Below are 21,694 nucleotides of genomic sequence, written 5' to 3' on the forward strand. Positions count from 1 at the left end.
ATGGCTATGGAAGACAATGGTTAAATAGCCATTTTTCTTACTGTTGAAATGGGATTTGCATGAAAGCTCTTGCCTGCACCTTGGGAAGCCAGTCTCCCTTAAGCATATTAACCTTGCATCTCATGGAACATGGTGTTACCTCTTGCAGTTGCTGCTGGCAAACATAAGAAACGTTGAATCATCTCAGATGAAACCATAGCAAATCTCCAGTTGGCACTGGATGTAGGAAAGCCCCCTTTTCATAACTCTGTCATTAAATTATCATGGAAAGGGCAGCTGTGCAGTTGGTGACTCTGAGCTCGTAGTGAAGTGCAACTCTGACCACAGATGTTGTTTCTGGATTATTCCTATGAGCCAGGCGATGCCATCCTTAAAACTTGAGACTCAACCTACTTCTCATCAGTGTGGCGTTCCCAGCGTGACAGATGTACCAGGCCTGTCTTGGGAAGGCCAGTTTGACTTCATGGAGAGCTGGTCTGCTGGAACCCAGTGGCACACGTGGAACAGCTATGAGCCAAGCGTACATGCGTAAAAACATGTCACGCTAATAACCCTGGTGGCAAGAATTGCTGCTGTGCTCTCTAAGTGTTAGCCTGTAAGATGCACATTTAATCTGTGATGATTACTCTCCCTTATGATTTGCTTGTGGCAAACTAATCCCAATGATTTTTTGCTTAAGGGGTGGGGGGAGTGAGCATGGTGCTGGCAGCTGATGTCAAAGCAGTGGCTGTGGAGATGGCAGCTCCCTCTTCAGCGTCAGGACAAAGCACAGATGACAGCAGGGCGAATTCTTCCATCTCTGCAGTCTGCATTAATGGGATGGCTTTGAGCAATGCTGTGGGCTCAACTTACCTGGACTCGGCCTCTGTTGGGACTGTCAGCAGCCAGCTGTGTCCATATCACAGCTTTTTGTCCCTCTTCATGTGCAGCTGAACTCCATTTTTTGGATAGGTCCATGAGCCATGGCATTACAGCCTATCGAGGTCACTTGCTGCTTCAACTCCTGATTTGGGCAGACCTGGTGGCTTAGGATGCAGAAAGCTTTCTGCTCTGTTTCCATCTTTCTAACTCGATGAGAATTAACTCCCCTTTCCCTCCGAACAAATTCAGCTGTGCAAGTTTAGGATAGAGCATTGGCATTTGATCTTTGTTGCGTGCACAGATTCCCCCCACAGCTGGTTGTGGAGCTTTCTGGGTTTGTCTTGTTAGCGCTGGGAGCTACGGGCCCCGTGTAAATGGCAGAATAAACAGATGGGTTTGTTGTTGTTTTTTAAATCACTTTGCTTTTAAGGATGCTCATTCTCCAAGTGCTGCTGAGCTCGGGACTCCTGGTTCTGTTCCCGGCAGCGTGACTGGAGGTGAGGTAAGGTGGAGCTGTGCGCAGGAGCTGGGCTGAAGCTGCTGCCCTTTGTTCCTGCGAAGCCTGGGGCTTTGCTGTATCGCTGGCCTTAACTGGTTGTATATTAACTGCACGCACGATGCTGCATGCTGGCTTTTGTTTTAACTGCACTGGCGCATGTTCAGAGTTGGTGTGCTCCGAATGGCCGCTGGGACTGCACAGTGAAGCATAAATCCTTTTAGCTGTCAGGCTTCGCTAGCCAGGGGTGGGCGGGGGAGCTCCTCCTTGGCTGACTGCCCTGGCTAATTAAAAATGAAATTTGCTGTTGTCTTCAGATTTTAATTCATGCTCATCCCTGAAGACTAGTGGAAGCATGGTCTCTAGGCAGCTGCAGTGAAGTCTCAGAGCTTGTCTATATGCGGTTATTTTAGAACAGGTATACAACTTAAAGTTTGCTCTCTACCCTACCTCGGGTAGGATTTTTGAGTATAGAGAAGAGTATGGAGTAGCTTCTTGCAAGTCTTGGGACTTGGTCCTGAGCAAGTTACTGTAGCTTGTTACTGCGTATCGGCTGATGTGCGGTAACCTGGACATGCATGTGTGCTGTGGCTAGGGCAGCATCAGATGATGGTTTTTCTCTCTGATGGTGGACTAGGCAAAACTGAGCTTTGCTGCAGGTTGTGTGAGCGGTCATTGGCCTAACGGCTGCATAAACTGTTGAAGGTGCAGAAGCTTGTGTAGCTTGTCTGCCTGAGCCTTCAGCTAGCGAACGGTGCTGTGAAACCTCCTGGAGGTGGAAGGAAGGTTGAAGTGGTGGGAGCTCACGAGGTCGCGTGTGGGCGCTGAGAGGTGGTGATAATAGCTACTGCGCATCGGTGTTAAGTCAGGGCACAGCCACGCGTAGTCTGCGGTGGGAGTGTGCTGCTGTCGAACCGTCAGCTGAGCCCCGTGAGCTGGGTGGGAGGACAGAGGTTAGTGAGAGGAATAAATGGTTTCTAAATATACGCACAGAGCTGGGGCCAAGTCTCCCCTCTCTGCAAGGYCTTCTAGAGGTCCCACCTACACAAGTAACTTGCTGAAGGGAAATATCACTGGAATACCTTCCCTTTTTCAGATCCTTCCTGTTGGTGTGGTGAGGGTGCAGCATCATATTCTATTTTTGGAGCTTATTTCCGCTGTCCCATTTGCTGCCCACACTGTCACTGTCCAGATCCTCTTCCAAAAGCTATTCTCTACTATTAGGGCCACATGAACTAAAGGTTTGGGCCTTTTTCTTAGTGAAGGGATCTTCTTAAGATCTGGCATTTTATCTGCCTGTAAGTCTCAGTGATCTTCAAAAGCAAGTATTTCAGAAGTGGGAGCTTTCTATGCTTGGCAGGGCAAGTCCCACCTTACGCTGATGGTTGGTTGAAAGCTCTGCTGTGGTGTTTCCATGCTGGGTCAGTCCAACAGGCCTGCAGTTTGCTTGCCCAGTAATGTCTGAGCTAATCATTTATGAAGAGCTGTGCAGGGAGCGTAGCAATGCCTTTTTTCGTGGGAAGTGTTTGCTGTTGGATCCTCCTCCCTCCTGTGCTTCAGAACTCACATTTACTCTGTTTGCAGTTTCTGCCTGTGGCTAGGCACTTACTCTGCAGGAATTGGGGTGAAGCTTTTTGGAGCTTCCCTAGAAGATCTGACTGTCAAACGATTGTGAAGCCTGTCGGGAGATCAGTAAAGTAGACTTTTGCATGCCCAGACTCTTACCCAAAGCTGCTTCTTTTTAGGGTAGCACTTGAAAYTTTAAATGTTTGGGTGCTTTAAGAGTCTTCCACAGTTGTTTCTTTATTCAAGGCTGTCTTTCATCCCATTTGCCTCCTGTCATGCTTTTTCCCCCCCAATTCTTTCCCTACTAAAAAATAGGCCTGTGTTTAATCATTATGAAATACTCAAGTCCCTAACCTTTGTGCAAACAAAGTAATTTGTTCTAGCATCTATGCTGACTTCTGGGCTACATGCCTCATAAGGAAACCAGTGTGATATGAATCTGCTGCTTTTGGAGACTTGCACTACAAATATAGTCTGAGCAAAGGAAAGGACTAGAAATGTGAATGCTTGCTACTTATTCCACCAGCTCTGCTACTCATTCCTGGCAGGATGCACAGCAAGCTACCTGATTCCTGGTTTTTTAATCCATAAAAATGAGAGCAATGCCTTCAGCTGCTCTGAGATTGATGGCCAAGGTGCAAACAGAATGCACCATCAGTGAGGGTGTATGGGTGACAGGATTTTTAGATCACTTCTGATTAAAAGCATATCTGTACAAGTAACACTTTTTTAGTGTTTGCCAATTGCTGCCTGAAAGAAAGTTTGAGATTAAAGAAGTGTATGGAGCTATTCCAGGACTAGATTGTCCAAGTGGGTTCTGTTAGTGCTGCCTTTTAAAAGACTAATGCTCAGAAGGGGAATGGATGCAATAGTGCARTAGCGAAGGTGCTGTGCTGGGTGAATACACTGCTAAAGTCCTGTCCCAAAGGCACTTTAATTGCAAGCTCCATCAGCCTGCTGCATCGGGGCCTGGAAATAACTTTGCTTTGCCCCTGGATGATGCCTGGATCGTGTGTGGGTTCCTTCTTGCTTCCTGCTGGGGTTTCTCCCTGCTGCTCTTTAAAAAGGCTCCCCAAGCTTGGTGTCTCCTCCGGGTAGACAGGCGTAGGTAGAAGAGAACAGAAGACTTCAGACCGGCAAAGTCTATTACGAGCAAAGCAAACCTGCTCTTGAAAACCAGTTTTCTGCTTCGAAGGTGCCTGCCAAGTGCCTGCCTTCCCGCTATTCCTTTGTTTCTGCAGCCCTTTGTTTTTAGCAGCGCTTTCAGCTGAAAGCGTGGGGAGTGGCTAGTTAGATGTAAAAAGGTTTTGCATGTAGGTTGTTAGTTTGAATCTCGTGAGAGAGGTCACGAGCACGAGTTCCTGACGAGCACGAGTTCCTGACGATCCAAGGTGGCACATGGGAGGCTGGTGGCAGCGGCGAGGACTTTGCAAGCGCCGCAGCTGCCTGCGTGGGGAGAAGGCCTCGGTCCATGCTGCCCTTGCCAATTTGATGGCGATTGCCACCGGATGTCAGGATGGAGGAAGGATGGGGAGGGAAATAACGTGCTGCTGTCTGTGCTGTCTTGTGTTCTTCAGAAAAATAGCAAGGCTTTAGATGTCTAGGACAGTCATGCTGGTACTTTAGGTAATGCACTTTAAAGGGGAAGAAGCCTCCAGGCGAGGGCAGGAGGGGAGAGTGTGAGGCGGAGGGCACTTTGTATCATTCTTTGCATTTGCTGGAGAATTTGGATGAATGGCCAACCTCTGATTTCAAGGATTCTCACGCTTGCTGTTGGTGCTAGTCTGGCTTGGTGGGAATCCCCTTTTGATGACTAAGGTTTAACTGGAAATCAGCTGCTTCTAGGCTGCTGCCAGGRCAGACGTTTTAACCAACCATTTGTGAGTATTTAGGGGAAATTTGTCAAATGGGCACTTTTATGTTAAACTAAAGTGCTTTGAAGATGTGCTTTTTAGTTTAAACTAGGCTGCTGGAGACGCCAGTCACTGTTTTCTGGTTTTGATCTACAGAGCCAAACTTAGACCATTACAATGTTAGGGTACTTCACTGTCGCAGAGCTCTGAAGACTGCCAGAGAGGAGCAGTTAATGCTAGCCAGCCAGTGGAAATCTCTTTATAATGCTTGTTCCATAACAAAAGAACAGGCTTTTCTTCCAGGAAGATACAGAAGCTGTGATTCCCTTATGAGGTGCTATGAATTATGTATATAGTAATATAACTGTTTCATGCAATATAATAGAGAGCCAAAGTGGTAAAAGTGCCTCAGATTAAACATTTAATTACAGTCGAAGTATGCTAATTTGCAAGCATGCATCCTACTGTTCCTTAGTCAAATCTACCAGAGGCTTGTACTGATCTCATCTGAGACCGTTTGACTTTTAAACMAGATGCAGTTCACAACACTTAGGAYAACGCTTTCACGTAGGTTAGCGGATAGGTTGACTGCGCTTGTCAAGATAGCAAAATACATTGGGACACTCTCCTAGTAGCCTTTTGTTCTTAAATTTGCAGTGGACGTTCTAGTTCAGTGTAAAGAATTTGCCGAGTGCTGCCAGGGTGCTTGGGGCAGTTAATGGGATGTCTGTTTTGTCCTTCTGCATTTGCAAATAATTCAGATCAGTTATGCATCAATTAGTCACTGTGGCATTTAGAAAAATGAAGACCCAACAATTTCCCCCCCTCGCCCCCAAATAAATCCACCAAAACAACAGAGCCCCCCTGGTCTGAGYTGGCGTCTGAACTCTTGCAGCTTTTCTCTCCTGATCTATAAGCAAGTGTTTTGCAGAGATTATTTGCTGACCCTCTGGAGACCRTGTAATTCCATGGCACCCCATTTCAAGCGACTCCTAGAGCTGTTGTAGCAAATTGCAATGCGGTTTCTACAGATAGCTCTGCCAGGAGGAAAGTGGAGGTTAATTTTGCTGGGTTTAGGGTTTAGTGGCTAAGCCGCRGATGTGCTGGGAATGAGATACTTCGGCCTTGCAGGCTGGCAGGAGCAAGATAGTAGCAAAGGCTGGTGTTGTGAGAAATGTCATACCTGCTGAACTGCTTTGTGATCGAGTCGAACAATCTTTTTCCTTGTATTAAGAGATAAGACGTTGTAGGACATGTAATCAATCCTCCGGATAGTTCAGGCTGATTCGCTGTAAAATAGTGAGTGTGGAGTTACTGTGGTTCAGTAAGTAGGACATGGAGCAGGAGTGGTGGATTCTGAGAATTTCTAGTTTTCAACCTGCTGGACCTTAAATTTGCCATGGGTAAAAGGGAGAGGAGGCTCACAGTGCTCTCTGAAACGTTTTGTCCATAGATTCTCAGTCGAGAGGTTTAACTAGCTGATTTTATTGGGGTTGGGGTAGAAGGGAAGCCTGCCCTGCAACCAGAGGTAAGTGGGTTTTGGATAAATGAAGTGATTTTTGTTATTACTGTTTTCATCCTTGTTCACACAGCAGCAATCTGCCTGGCTTTTTTTTAAAAAAAAAAAACAGCTGAATGTTCTCATTATTGCTCTTGTGAGCTGTAAAATRGTGTTAGTTGAGCCGTTGGCTGAGCCAAGCTGCGTCTCGGGCTCCGCTACGCTGCAGTGCTGGCACCGCTCTGCTTCGCGGCAGCCTGGCGGCCACCAGTTGCCCAGTGTCACTGCTGACGTCACTGCTTTATCTGTTTCTGTTGCGTTTGTGTCGAAAAGAAGCCTGGCTCTGATTTCTGGAGGTGTCTTTTGTCTCCTGAAGCGCTCAAGTGTGACGAGAAGCCAGCTGTCTTGCCTGGCTTGCTTAAAGGTGTGCGACTGAGCCAACTGCGATGGGACAAGCGATAACCATGACTTGGTTAGCTTTGCAGTCATTGAGGACCGCTCGGGAAGAATATTGCTCTTTATCCAGCCTGGTTTTTGTCTGCTTTCAGAAAGCATAGGCTTGAAAATTTCTAAAGGGCTTACCAGCTGGGTTACAATAAACTTGTATTTCTCTGCTCATTAAAAGCAATAGTGTTTGCAAGACTTGCTAAATTCCACTTACTAGATCTGTTTAGCCTGCTTCAGTTGGTCCTCAGGCTATTTTCTTTCTCGGCTGGGCATTGCAGGCTTTTATAGAACAGCATCCTTGTTCCTATTTGAGCTATTGTCTTAAGGCTGCATGAGTCAAAGCCTTATACATTGGAGTAGCTCAGCTGTAAGGAGATTTCCTTGCAGCGTCTCTGGCGTTTTGTCAGGCTCTTCCATTTCAGCCTGGAAACCTGCTTTTGTCTCAGGCGCGTGAAGCTTCGCCGCCGCTAACCTAGGTGTTTGCGGAGTTGGTCACAGTGGAAATCTGYGGAGACGGAAATAGAAATAAATTGCCCTAAAGTCACGTAAGGAGCCTAGAATCCGTGCCTGGCTCTGCTGTCTCCGAGACAGCACCTTGCCTGGGAGACTTACGTCCCCCCCGTCCCCCCCCGGGCCGTGGGGACCCCCCCTTTCCGCCGTCCCCCAGGCCGTGGGGGGACCCGTCGGGGCGGCGCCGGGCGCGGCGGCGCTGCGCTGCGGCCGCCAGGGGGCGGGCGCGACTGGGCCGGCTGCGGGGCGCCGGCGTCCTGCGGGGGCTTTGGGGTTGTTCACCCCCCGCTTGCTTCTCCCCCAAAAGCAGCACGGCCCCGGGGGCTGCAGTTTTCCAAACCTCTGCCAGAGCGGTTTGCTGTCAGCGCAGTGGTTTTTGCAGCGCTCGAGTAACATCGGCGTGAGACCAGCGGGAAGGCGAGTTCGGGTGGGAGCGCGGCTCTCCCGCCCCCGGGGCTGCCCTGGGAGAGCAGACCCTCGGTCGGGAACCGGACGAGGACTGTGAAAGCCGCTGCGGTGACGATGCAGCCAAGCAGGGGCTGGGGAGGCTGAATCTTGCTGGCAGCGAGCCAGCAGCAAGCCCGGAGGTGGGGGTGGCTTGGTGGTATGCTGTAATTGCTTCGGGATAGGGACGAAATAATAAGCGGCTTAATTGGTATAGTGCATGGAACAAAAGCCTCCCCCTGCTCTTGGAAAGGTGGAATTTAATAACTTTGTGTCCCAAGTAAGAATCTCTTAGAAAAACACGGCCCAGTTCTTGCGGTTCTTCCCCGCTCTCCCGCAGGCTAGGAAATGGCTGAATGTACTGTTCGCTTTGTCTGTTTTTCCTTTACTTCCCCAGCACGGCTGCAGTAAGGGTCTCATTTACAAGGCTAGTCTAAGAGCGAGCCATCACCTGGCAAAGCAAATGGGTCCTGAAGACTAGTGATCCCTGCTGGATGGGTTTGCTGGTGGCTGCATTCACAAAGGGCCGATGACCTTCCCGAGAGGAGGAGAGGATGGTCGAGAAGGTTAGAGAAGTGAGCAGGTATCCACGGCTGGCTCTCGAACGTGAGGGAAGAGGGCTATCACCAACCTCGGAGATGATTTCCGCTGCAGTTCAACTGAAACTTTGAAAAAGCCACCCCCCCCCAACCCTTTGATCTTAACGTTAAATCTTTGAGACATTAGCGCTAATTAGGAAAGTAAGCATGGTTCCTTCCTGTGGGGAATACAGAAGTTTGTTCTGCTCAAGCATCCACTGTGTTGCAGGGGTTAAGTAACATTTTGCTTTAGGGAGGGAAGGAAAAATCTCTGAAAGTAATTAACTTAAGATGCTGACACTAATGAACAGGCTTTCTGAGCTAGGGCTTTTGGGGGGTTGATGGGAATCCCCTGTTGAATCAATGACATTAGGGCCTTAGGAGTGATTCTGCAATTATTAGGCTCAAATGATGTTGAACATGAAGTTAATCCTGTTATCTCCCTCAAATATTGAGCAAACTGCTTGTTCTGGGTAACTCTGTAATGGGATTATTCTAGCGAGTCTGGCACCCTCAGCACTCTGTATCTGTTCAGATTTTTTCTTTATTTTTGTGGTCAGGAGAAAGTACTGATTCGTATTCCCAGAGCTGGTTTCGGTGGGTGGCGTCTGAGGCACCGTTCCCCGGTGATGCTGGAGCTTTGTGAAAAACGAGCTGGGTAATGAGCACCCTGTTCCTGTACGGGGCGATACGCTCCTCCGCAGCAAACATGCCTTGAGCCCGCTCCTAAAAAAATGTTTAGAAAAAGAAGCCAAGAACCAGGGCGAGTATAAAACGCGACTTCCCTTCGTCATGCCTTCCTGGCATCGGGAATCGGCCGTTTAGTAAGTTCCTGTGCTGGAGGCTGTTCCCAGGCTGTCGTATTTACTGGGCCTGACGGATCTGCCTGTCCGGAGCGTAAGCGGTTATTTTTTGGAAGCTTATTTTGCATCCCTGATAGCCGGTAGCAATTGTTCTAAACAAAAGTAACGGGTGTTTGAAAAAAGGATTGTCCCGAGTTTATTTCTAAGCCATCTGTCTGATAAATTACAAGGTAACCAATGCAGGAAAGCGGAAGAACCAAGCAYGGTAAAGCAGGGAGGGGAGAGAAGAAAAGAAGCCCCAGTGCACATTCAGTCTCTTGCTGACGTTCGTTACGGACTTGATTGTTTTCCTGTTGGTCCCACAGACCTACGAGGTTTAGCGGTCTGAATTTCAGGCAGGGTTTGTTGTCGTGAATGGGAATGATGGAGCTCTAGCTGCCAGGTCAGCTTACGTCCTTGGCTTGCAGAAGTGCAAAACCTAATGACTTATGGCTCTGCGTGAGGTTAGGGGCAGAAATCAGACTATTGCTTATCTTACAAGAGGTTGAAGGCATGCACCTTGGTGAGAATTAGAATTTAAGTTGAGCTTCAAAGTCAGGAAAAAACATTTTTCTCTTAATTCAGCCTCTGGCTACAGAATAAATAATGAAATAGACCTTTTTTTAGCATCTCAGTAGAAATTGCTTTTTCACTCTAATACCCACTAAATGAGCCCATGCCTGTGTGCCAAACTAGAAATTTCCATAAATATGGGAAAGCTCCTTTAAGGGATCAGTTGGCTTTTAGTTTCCAAGCTTTGGGGTTTTTTTGTTTTTTCGGGGTTTTTTTTTTTTTGGTTGAACCTGATCTGAAGTTCAGTAAGAACTATAGATTTTTGTGAGGCTTTATTTTTTTCTACTCCCTTGATGTAGGTGAAGATCAGTTTTGAGAATTATTTTGGAAGCTCCCAGGAGCTTCAGGAACATGCTGCAGGGTTGCTAATGACTCATGCTTCCGGGCTTCTTCAAGGAAGGCAGCAGGAGGGATGTGGGTTGATGTAGCCAATGGACCAGCTAGGGTTTCGGGTTAAGTGCCCAGGAGCCTGCTGTTGATACGGTAAATGGGGTTAGATGGCTTCGTTGTCCCCTGTAATTTCAGTCTCCTTGGAGGAAGCCCCGGGATGGCATTCTTACAGCAAGGGAGGCAGCTCCTTCTGCAAACTTATTTAAATGGGAATCCAGCATGAGAACATTCTTCATATTTCAGACAAAGTTCACNGGGGGGGAATGGTTTGTTTACATTTGCATACCATAACTAAATAAATTTTGTGCACCAATTCAAAAATCTGCTCTAACATATCCTTGCTAAAACAATTACTTGAAGAGTAAGCTCACTGGAGTCATGGTTTTCAGCCTTTCATTTGTGCACCATTGGACAGTTTCTGACAGGAAGCACAGAMTCCTGTGAAGTTAGTTAAGAAAAGCAGGAACATATTTAAATTAATGGCTTCTCYTTTTGGATCCCTTAAAGGTAACTCTTGTACCACAGGGTTCACAGCCTGTAAGCTGAAAACCTGAGCTAGAGATCTGGTGCTGCCAAGTCTATGCACTGTGGGTCTTGAGGCGGGAGCTCCTTGGTGGGTGCTACGGTGGGGAGGTTATATTGATGTTCCCCGAAAAGATCTTTCTCCCCAGTCAGCTGGCTTGAGACCTATTTGAGCAGCGGGAAGCGTGCATCGCAACATTGTGGAGCCATGGGACGTAGCATGGAGCTTCATAGCTGACTAATCTCTAGCCATGCGATTCTTTGATCCAAGGACATATCTCGAGGTGGTTAATAACGCAGGTGTGAAGCTTACAAAGGCTCCCGTGGGCAGGAGCGAGGTGAATCACGCTGCTCTGTCTAGCCCACTGACTTGGGGGTCATCTGCATTGCAGTTGAGGGTAAGGTTACAGCCGAACCTTCCTAGCTTGGCTGTAAGCTTGTTAGCTTATGTACTCAAAATAGTAGTGTGCTGTAGCTCTTACGCTGCAAAATTTGTCTGAGCAGGTAAGTAAATATTTGAGTAGTTAGTCCTTGCAGAGCTCACGGCTGTTACAAGCTGGCTGCTGTTGGCATTTGAGCTGGCTATTTCAAAGCCTGTCCTGCAGGACTGTAGTGGTTGTATGCTGGGCTACACTCAAACCCATCACTGGCAGAAATAGTCCTGTTTGAATTTGACCCTGTTTCCTTTAGGCAGCAGTACCTGCAGCAGTGCTGAGAGACCATCTGCAGCCCCRCGTGCAACCACGCCAAGCGTGAGTAGGCAGGAGCATGGTTTGATAGGCTCAGCAGGGGCTTTTGCTGCTTTGCGATGCTACTTGTGCCTAAACACGGTCATGGCTGGTGCTTTACATATGCAGTGACTGGGCCGCTCACCGGGCGAGGGGCTTAGGTGAAGGTGTGTGGAATGGGAAGGATTCTGGGGATCTGCAGTAGGTGGAACAAACTGGGAAAAACAGCTTCTTACAAGGGTTACGACTAGCTGTTCCTCCTGATCTCAGTTGGTGTTATCTCATCTCTTGACATTTCCTTTAATTATATGAAACGGCCTTGACACTGTAAACAATTGCCATGGCATTGTCTCCGCAGCTTGCGTGAGTCAAACATGATGCATAAACAGGGTTTGGTTTGGGGGACCAGATCTGTGTCTGTCTAATGACCTAAGCTACCTGTTTGCAATGATCGTGTATGCTTTTTGGGTCATGTTCTGCGATGGTGCTTGATGCTGGTCTCTGTTCCTGTCTTGCTTTTGCAAGAGCTGTTTGTGTTGGTAGGAGAGAAAGATGCATTTGGGCAGGGACTGGGATTTCAGAAGGAGCTGAAGAGGGTCAGAGAGAGCTCGCGTTTTGCTTTCAACTCCTTTGGGTCTCTACAACTTGTTCCCAAGCGAGCCAGTTCAAAAGGGGTAAAGGAGGAGATAATTCAAGGCGCAAAACCATGGCTTTAATCATGTTAGCAGCAATCTTTTCCTCCACATTTTTCAATCTTAAGCCTTGCTGCTGCTCAGAGACACCTTGCTTGTTGAGCAACTGTAAATATTTGGGGATTTGAGGCTGAGGTTTGCTGGCTGTGTCTTGCTGAATGCTCTTGTCTGGGTGTGACCCATGGTCTGGATGCACCACTGTTCAGGGTGGTCCGTGGTAGTTTAATGAAACACATTTGACAAGATGAACTTCCCAAGCGTTATCTCGTTCCTTAAATAGAGAATAAAGCTTGTATCAACATGAATCACAAAGTTGATAAACTGGAAGGGTTTCTCTTGGAGCTGTTTTTTAGTATTGGGCAAATATTTATTCACATTGCACAAATATGCCTTTTGAAACAATAGACGGAGGTCAAACCTGTAATTATCTGTGAGATTCATGCTGGAAGAAATGGCTTGTAAAAACATACTACACTGAAAGCAGGAAGCTTTTATACCTGATGCTTGTGCGTGAACCTATAGTGGTGGTTGCAAATCTCAAAACTTACGTGAATTTGGAGTTGCATAAGTGCAAATTATTTTTCTTGCTGAATTTCATAAGTGACTTGAGCCAAGTCTATCCGCAGTTCCTCTTGATTCCTAAACTGTGGCAGAGGATTTGGGTTTTGCTTCCAAATATATCTGCTTGAGATGATCAGAAGCTGAGCTTGTGTGCCAAACTTGCCTTGCATTTTAATAAGGAGTTTCTGGCCTAGTCAATAATTAAAACAGAGCAGGTGCGGTGGGGAAGTTGGGTGTTCCCCAAAAGCTGAACTAAAGCGCTTTTGTAAGTCTCCCTGGGCAGAGCCRAGCGCGTGTAGGATGGTAGAGTTCCCTGGCACCGGCTGGCGTTGTGCAGGAATTTGGAAGAAACATAAGCTCAGATTGAGGAGCTCTGGGTGTCGCAGGATAATCCAGCTTGTTGGTGCAGTGCGCCTGCCCCGGGAGCCCTTTCAGGCGGCAGAGGAAATGCTGAAGTGTCTCGCTGCAGTTTTRTCTTCTGATGTGAAAAGTGAGTGCGCTTGCTGAGATTCTTTTTTGTGAAACCTTGAAAAGAAGAAATGAGACTTTTGCTGAAAGATCTCCCTGCCCTTCTCACCAGTCACCTGTGGGCAGGCAGGTTTTTAGCTGATGCTATAGTTTGCCTACTTGAAGGATTATAGAGGTAGGAAGAGAAATCTGGGATGAGTCTCTTAATGAAACAGAGGAGGGATATTAGCTTCTTAACGTTGGCCTATACATTGCAGACTAGCTTCTGGAGTTAAACATGTAGTGCTACCTCTGAGGCTTAATACGAATTTAATTTAGAGGCTTAATATTTGCTGTTGGGATCATTCATGCTGTTAATTTACAGCTTTCCGTGTAGTGCTTTGAGCTATCCCATCAGTTTTATAGGGAGCGTAGATGGACTTAACGCTTTTCCAAAGAGGTCGGTCGTTTTGAATAACGTCTGCGCGAGGCTGTAAAGTCTTCGGGAATACRGCATGTTGTGCGAGTTATGCTTGTCCCGTGAAGGAGTTCACCCAAACCGAGGATGTGAGTGTCTGGCACGTCTGTGCTGCAGCTGCTCGCTTGGGACGAGCGCTGTGCACTTGCCTTGTGCCAGTCCTAAAAGCACAGGCCTGCTCCAGCTTTSGAAAGTGCTGTATTTTCGATCCATGCTGTAGTTCTGTGGTGGTTTCATTCTCCATCTCTGGTGTTTTGCAGTGGGAGGCCTTGGGTGACGTTAGCTTATAGGTTCTTCTCTGAATATCTTAATTTTTGCTGTTGGAGATGGTGGTTTTAAATGGGTAAAAAAAGTGTTAAATGCAGTGTCTGATTCTCCCTAAACAATGGAATAATTAATGTAATTTTCCTTTCCATGTTTTTGCTTCCTAATAGTATAGCTAGAAGTGACAGATGGGTATCCTGCCTCTGAGTGCTTGACTGTTGGGAATATGCTGTTGCTTCACTAATGCCTGATGCTTTTCTGGAATGTATCCTATATCTGTGCTTCCTTTGGCTTCTGACCAGTGTTTCTTTTAAAGCCGCTTCAAGGTGCTCAAAAAAGTTGTTCATCAGCTTTGGAGGTTCCCTTGCCTAGAGATGGCATAGCCATGAATCACTGCAGCAATCAAGTTAGCCAAGAGGTAACTGAATCTTTAATTTTGTCAGTATTGCATTCCTTAGCATTCCCTGGCCTGTAAACAGGAAAATATTTAGCCTATGTTGTAAGTAATTATAGTGAATGGTGAGGAAGCGTTGAAGATGATACGTTTTCAGTCCTGGCTGAAATCTGCTCGTGTTGAARGTCACTCTTCCAGTATTAGAAAACAAGGCTATGGGATTATTTTGTCCTTAAAGACAAATGGGGCCTCTTGGCCCCGGACCCACTACAGTGCATTTTCTTTAGCCCAGGCCTTGTGACACCCGTTATTATCATGAGACTTTCCAGGAGCATGTGCTCAGCTTTATATTTCCTTCCTAAACGTGAGGCCAAGGGTGCTGTCAGTGGGTTCGTTGGTGGTGTCCTGCTGCTGGGCCTGGCAGAGGCTCCTGTTGAGTCGGAGCTTGGTGCAGTGCTCTTCCTCCAGCTGTGCTCAGTCGCATTCAACATCTGGGTCGTGTTGTGCGGGTTAATGGCTTTCCCTAAGGAGACTGTGTGGCATGCGATGGTGGTGATCCCACTAGCTTGGAGACAGTCTTGTTTTAGATCAGTTCTCCTTGCTTTCTGGGATGGAGCAGCAGCTATGGCTGTGCTGACTAATTGCTGGGTAAAGGGGCCTGGAATGCTGCAGGAAATAAAATTTCCAGATGGGAAACTCCTACAGGAAGTGTTAAGGAAATCATGTGGTTTAGGAACAGTTACCTCACTTGTGTCTCGTCCAAACTTGCACTTTCTTTGCAGTACATGGGATCTAAACAATGTGATGCCAGCTGACTTATAAATAACCTTTTTCATTTCCACACTGACTATTGGGCTGACTTTTAATACCACACGAGGAGAAAGGAAGAACGTCACATYGTGTTGGCTTGTGACCTTTCAGACTGACTACCCAGCTTCCTAACCACTTGCTTTCCGTTGTGTCTGCTGTTAATAACTCTTCCATACACTCTGTTTTTGAGCAGCCTAGAAATGGTGGCCTTTGGAGGTATCCAAGGGTCATGTCTACATGTTCTCCCTGTTGTGCCAAAGCTGCTGAGGATCACTGATGAACAAACTGTGGTGAAACTTGTCCAGAGTAGTGTTGCTGCTGCGTTTTCTCCCTTGCAACCCTCCTGGTACCATGGTCCTGTATTAACATTTCAAGTGGGTGCATCTCCATCAAGGAAGGCCTTAAACTTCCCGTAACTAAGGTTGATGGTAGTGCTGACGGGCACTAAAGGAAAACGCCCAGTATCGCTGGTTATGAATAGGCAGCTCGGTCTTGCGTGGACGGGATGGTCTCTTTTAATGTTCCTGTGGCTGAATCATGGAACACAAATGTCTGAGTCACTGCAGATGAATGCTGTGTTTCATGTTAGTGTGAACTGAAATGTGAACCACAGTGTCTTTATTAGAGGAGCTAATATTTGTGCTCATTATGGGTTTCATTAGATTTAAAGTAAAACAATCCAGAGGAGTTTCTTTTACAGTGTATATAACCAGACTATTAATATTGGAATGCCAGGTCCTTAATGGGATGCTGGTCTGGATGGAGAGGGAATGAAACTTCAAAGGAAAGCTTTCCATGTGTGCTATGTACCCCACTTCTTGGGCGTTGTGCATAACCTGTCTTGTTACTGTCTTGTTTTAGCCATCTGAGTCTCCTGAAATCCTGTCAAGTTTTATGTAAATGGGATTTATTGCTAAATTTTCAGAGGCAAATGTTGTACAAGGGATTATTAAGACCATATCTTTTTGCTTTCCTGTAGAAAGCTGTTCTTCATTGTGAGCTCTTCCTTCTYATAATGGTCTTCACCTGTCCCTGGGGAGTAAGGGCACTGCTATAAATGTGTTTTTCTGATGGTTAGGCAGCTGGGAGGTTACCTCAGATGGCCCTTCTGCATTATTCTGGGAATTTGGGGCATTTGTTACTTGTCCTCACTGAAATGTGAATTTTCCTTTATTCTGGATGTGCCATTGGCTGGGGGTGGGGTTTTGCCCCCTGACTGCTGCTGGTAAAGCTAAAGCACCCTTAGGAGACGGTGCGAAATCCGGAGCATCGGTGGTCTGGGCTCTGCATGTGCTTCTGTCAGGGAACTTGGGCAGGTTGCTTTGTCCTGGCTTTTCCCCCCAGCTGTGAAGTCCAAACCCAGTTGCCATTTGAAGGATGAATTTGCAGCTCTTGGAGCAGCATAGTGCTGCATTTGATAAGCAAATATTAACGCTTCCGGTACAAACTTAACTATCTGGCAGAGAGACTGTTATTGTTGGAATTCTTTGTGATAAAGCCTGATCAATGATATAGAAAAATGTGGAATTACCTTATTGCATGATTGTCTTTTCAGTCTAGTGAGATGATACTGTGCAGCACTGGAGCCTGAGCACCAGTCCTTGTGCATGCTCTTGGCTTGCGACCGCTGTGAATTTAAATGCATTAGTTCAAACCTCTTTCACTGAAACAAGCTAATGTGTTTCATGTTTTACTAACACAGGAACAAGGCTCAAACACGTGATCGTGCTGCTCTGGTTTAAGTCTTCCATGTGTCATCTGTTCTGCAGCATAGCTTTGTGCATTCTAAATTCCCAGCGAATGCCGTGTAAAATGCAATAGTTTTAATGTCTGTGAAAGTTAGGCAAGTCTAGATCAAGTGTTTAGTGTTCTGCAGGGCTCCCAGATGCAGGGATATTTTTTCCAGACCACCTTCCAAGCTGGACAACTGGTTTACTGACTTAAAGAAGACTCTCCGAACTTTGTAGGTCTCTGCCAAGTGGCAGTGTATTTAAGTGGCTTTAACATAGCTTTTTCTTTGTTTCAAAGCAAAGAGTCTAAAATGAGGTAGGTCCTGTGAATCAGGACTTTAATTGCCCTCATTGGAAATCAAGAGTCCTTCGAAGACGGACTGCTGTGGCTGACCAGACGCAACGCAGGCTGCGGCGCTCTCGCGAGCAGATGTGTGCRGTGGTGGGAGGGTGCGAAGAGCCATGTTTTCAGGAACGTGCATGGGAGGGAGGAGAGAGCAGTCCTCTCCACCGCCCCCGCGTGTCTGCTGACCCATTGCTCTTCCACCTGTTCGGGGTGTCGTGCTGGAGCTGTTGGTGGCAATGGTGGTCCTCTGCCCAGCCGGCCGGGGTTGACGAGAAGCACGGTGCTTCTGCAGGTAGAGAAGGTGCAGCGGGAGACACGCTTCCTTCCGTGTTTTTACAGTTGGGTTTCAAAGGGGAGAAGCGGATTTGGCAAGCTGTCATCTGGCATGTCTAGTATGTTAGTGGAGGAACTGAGAGTGGCAACATCTTCCAGGTGTATTTGCAAGTTTAGGTGGGGTTTTATTAGGTTTCAAAACTACCTTCTTCCTTTTTCCCAGGTGTATATCGGCCACAAAGCGACCTCCCACTGCCGCGTGCAGTTGTGAATGGTGATCTCAGTTGCTCCAGAAGCGGGTGTTCATTTGGGTTGTGTTACGACTTAATGTGCAACACAGCGCTGGTACAGCTGGGAACGATCTAATTAACAATCCTGGATTTTCTCCTTTCCCAGAATAGAAGCTTTATACTATGGAGACTGTTGCAGCAGTGAGTTAGTCTTGAATTCTGCCTGGTTGTCTGACGTATTCGGGGATGCTAAAGTAACACAGCTGCTGCCCTGACAGAGACAGGGACCTCGGGCTCCAGCAAATCGTGGAGCCTTTGGGACCCGGCTGCTCCTACAGCCCTTCCCGGAGTGGGGAGAGCACAACTGAGTGTCAGGCGGGCTCCGATGGCTGCTCGGTCGCTCCTGTGAGGTTGCAGGGAATTTCTGTGTGTCTTCAAAAATCATTTCCATTTCCCTCGAGTTAATCTTAACTTCTGAATGCTTGAAGAGCTTCCCGTTGCTCCGTGGTATAGTGTAGGGCGGCTTGGAGGGATCTGTAGGTCACTGATGTCGTAACACAAATTTGGGTGGAAAACGAAAGAATGCAAGTGGCTATATTTAAACTCTGGAGACCTTTCTTGTTGCGATGCAAATATGGAGAGGGATATTTGTAACCCTGAACATCAAGATAAGGACTTTAGGGTACATGAATGAGTTTTATTTTCCTTTGTTAAATTGAAATTAAAGAATATGCTCCCTGCCCCTTCTTCCTGGTACCTTTAGTGAAGATTTCTTTTATTAAATCCTATTTCTGTTATACATCTGGCTAGGTGTTTATCAGCTTAGGCACTCTTTTTGAAATTCCTTTTAATCTCTGGATGCTGCAGCACCCACAGTACTTAAAGAACACAGTGCTTTATCATTCCTGACCCTTTTGGTTTGTATTTTGCAGGCTCACGTACACTRTTACGCCTTGGTCCTGTTTGGGAAGTGAAACTGCCGTGTGCATTTGTGCATGGGGTTTCTTGAGGCTGTGTTTTTTGACAAAACCCGTGGGTCTCCCTCTCCACTTCCTCGCGGCTCTTCTGCGTTCTGGCTTGGCGCGAGGGGTGTTGGCGCTTTGGATTAGGCGGCGAAGGGGCTGGAGCGTGGCGGGCTGTCTCCTCCCCTTCCTGAGCTTGGGCCCTGGGCCGCGCGCGCGCTGGAATGACAGGCATTCCTGCTCCGAGGGAGCTGGCACGGGAGCTTATTTATGAGAATCAAGTGCCTGGCCCTGGGGTACGGGGAGAGCAGGACCTGCGCTGGACCAACGGACACCYGTGCCGCTGCCGGAGGTTTGGCAGCCGCCTCGTTCGCGAGGCTCTGGATCCTTTCCCAGTCTGAGGCATGGATTTATCATTTTAGAAGACTTAAAGTACTCTCTCAGGATAGACTCTTTTTTTTCCCTCCCCCCCGGAGAGCTGCTTAGAAAAGGATCTAATGGGGCAGCCACACTTCTCGAGACCGGTCAATCCAGCTGCTTTTGGTGAGTAATGGAGGGCAAGGGCGATGGAGGAGCTCCCGGGGCTGCGGCGGGGCAGGGCTGCAGGTGGACCGGAGGAGTCTGGAGACAGGAATGCTCGGCTTGTGTAACCTGCGTCGGGCTCGGGCGCCCGGGGAGGCTGCTGGGCTGGGAAGAGCCACCAAGAGAAATAACGCTGTTTCCTGCCTTTCTCTTAGTCGTGTCACATGCAATCGCTGTGCAACATGTTCTGCTGATCTTCGGACGGGCTCCGGGCTGCRTTCGTTGGGGTCAGCCTCTGATCTTGCGTGCTCCTTCCAGGGACGCTAGCTTTACCAAGCGCTCAGACCGCGCTAAATTCACCTGCCTAGACTAGGATTCACCCCTTGACAGTCTTCCTGTACTAAAGCTGCCCCGAATTGCCTCCTTGTGCGTGATGCCCCCCAGCTTCCTGGGGCAGCTACAGTAGTTTGAGAGGGGAGGAAGGGCTTGGCAGTCATCTTTTTGCTTGTTTTCTATCTCTATTCTGCAAGACRCTGCTGGGCTTGAATTTTAGGTGCTGTGACTTGATGGAGAGGGAGAGTGCTGAGATACCCTGAGTAACTGGCTGGCTGTAGCAAATACCCTTGTTTTAAGTTCTGGAAGTCRAACTACTTCCAGAGCATTGTAGTTCAGTGTCATTTCTAGTTCTCCAGGACTCTGTCTTAGGTCCTGTTCTGAGCTGTGGGATTGGGGTGCTAACTAGAAGAGGAGACTTTAGGCTGGGTGCTGTTTCCTTGCATCTCATGCTGACTTGCTGTCAGATGTCTGGGTTGAGGTTCTTACTACCTCTCATCTGTAAAGTGGAATTATCTGATTTTTACAGAAACACTTGATGCTTGCACATGGGGAGCTCCCCGTGGTGCAGATTACTCTTTCGTTCTTTCTCACTTTTATAACTTTGAACCTACCAAGTATTTTGCTAGGCTTAGCTTAAACTAGTGATTTTCTTCCCCACCCCCAGTTTCGCTCTAGCTGGTTTTGTTCAAGAGCTGCTAAAAATAAGCGGTGTCAAGAGAGTGGAAGGGAGAAGTAAAACTTCAGTCGTCTTTGTACCGTCAATGGAGATAAATARCATCTTCTCCTTGGATATATGAGGTGTTGGAAGGCAGATCTGTACAATCTTGGGCTGTTTCTCTCATCAAGTGCCAGAGATGTTTGTAATTTTTGAGGGAGTGGGAGATGGGATCACTTGGTGTCCTTTGCCTCCAGCTGGAAGCCAGCAGACCTGGTGTTCCTGCAACTGGTCACTTGCTATCCGTTGTCTTCTCTCATGGTACAGCATGCATGGTTCCTACTGAATAAATTGAATTTGCGGAGGTGGTTCTTACATTAACTTTGGCAGGATGCTGTTGTAAACAAGTCTCATGAAGATCATGGTGATTAGAAACGTACAAAAGACAAGGAAGCCAAGGGCTGGGACTGTGAGAGCCAGCTTCGTGACCACAGTCTGTTACTGCTGTCGGGTCAGGATTCACGTCTTCCCTGGACCATTCAGGAAATGCACACGGAGTTTTTAAAGCTATTACAGGAAGCTAGAAACATTTACCCTAAAGTGCTTTTTTGATACTTTAACCCTAACAGCATTTCCATCAACAGATTCTTTGTTTGCTTTTTGAGTTGTAGCTGCTTGATTGAAAGCTTTTTTTTTTCTTTTGGTTCTTAGCTACTCAGCCTGGCACAACAAAACCAGAGACGAGGGAGCTGAATTATTCTCTGGCCTGGGCATAACACTGTTTTGGCAACGGCAGTATTCGTTGCAATCCCACGGCGTTAGCCAATGAGGATCCCACACGGGCTCGATTTTGCAAGGCGGTTGGTCTCGCTATAGCCTTAGGTTCAGACTATACTGCAAAACATCCTTTGAAGGTATAGTAATATTAGTCAGGCGTATAATGAGYGTTCTCAGCAAAAGCTCCCGGTGCGTCTCCAGGCCTGGGTGACAGCAAAACTTCAGGTGCATCTGTAACTTGAGGAAAATAGGGGTAATTAGGCAGAAGTTTTGGGGGTTGCCGCCTTGGCATTGAAGCGCCTAATTTCTGCAAGTGCCTTTAGCTCTCAGCTCAGCATTTATGTTGTCTTTTACTCTAGCGTAGTTTCACCACTCCAGTTCTGTCAGTCTGTGGGCCCTGAGGCCATGACTTTGAGACAGAAATGCCCTGTGAGCTCCTTGTAAACTGAAACTCTAGTAATTTTTGGAAATCTTGTAGTAAATACCACAAATAAGACATGAGTCAGGTTCTGGGTGAGCTGTAGTTTGCAGATAGTAAGGTTGTGGACCAGAAGATTTACACACTACGCGAGTCCTGTTACAAAGCAAAATCCTGCTGCTTTCTCATTTCCTTTGCAAGGATATCTGTTAATGAAGGTGGACTCTAACAGATCCCGCAGCTCCAAAATGGACTRGGGCAAAGACCTTGCTGTAGCGCAGGCAGTGGTGAGATGCGTCCGTTCTTCCTCTGCTCCAGCACCTTTCAAATACCTGCAGGATGGGCAGGGAAAACACCATGCCCTCTGTCTTTTTCCTACCACCYGTGGTCTGCGGTCCTGGCCTGGGGCTGACTGACCCTACAGCCTTATTGAAGGATGGTGTCGTTTTCTTCAGGAACACTGGAAATTAATAATTTCCTTCCCAGGCATT

The 21,694-nt window shown here is 47.3% G+C and overlaps 1 protein-coding gene across 4 annotated transcripts in view; it reads left to right on the forward strand.

Moving 5' to 3' along the window:
• The window catches only part of PHACTR4 (phosphatase and actin regulator 4), a 64,254-nt gene that overhangs the window by 20,989 nt on the left and 21,571 nt on the right, over window positions 1–21,694 (forward strand). Inside the window, exon 1 of one of the 4 annotated variants that reach the window (XM_026076379.1) lies at window positions 18,811–19,038. The exons of the other annotated variants lie outside the window; for them this stretch is intronic. Coding sequence (XP_025932164.1) covers window positions 18,993–19,038 — 46 coding nt within the window. The 5' untranslated portion in view covers window positions 18,811–18,992. Of the gene's footprint in view, window positions 1–18,810; window positions 19,039–21,694 lie in introns of those variants that run through there. 4 annotated transcript variants of the gene reach the window in all.

This window comes from Apteryx rowi, unplaced genomic scaffold, assembly GCF_003343035.1.
Source record: "Apteryx rowi isolate R43461 unplaced genomic scaffold, aptRow1 scaffold_43, whole genome shotgun sequence".
In the NCBI taxonomy this organism is placed as follows: domain Eukaryota; kingdom Metazoa; phylum Chordata; class Aves; order Apterygiformes; family Apterygidae; genus Apteryx; species Apteryx rowi.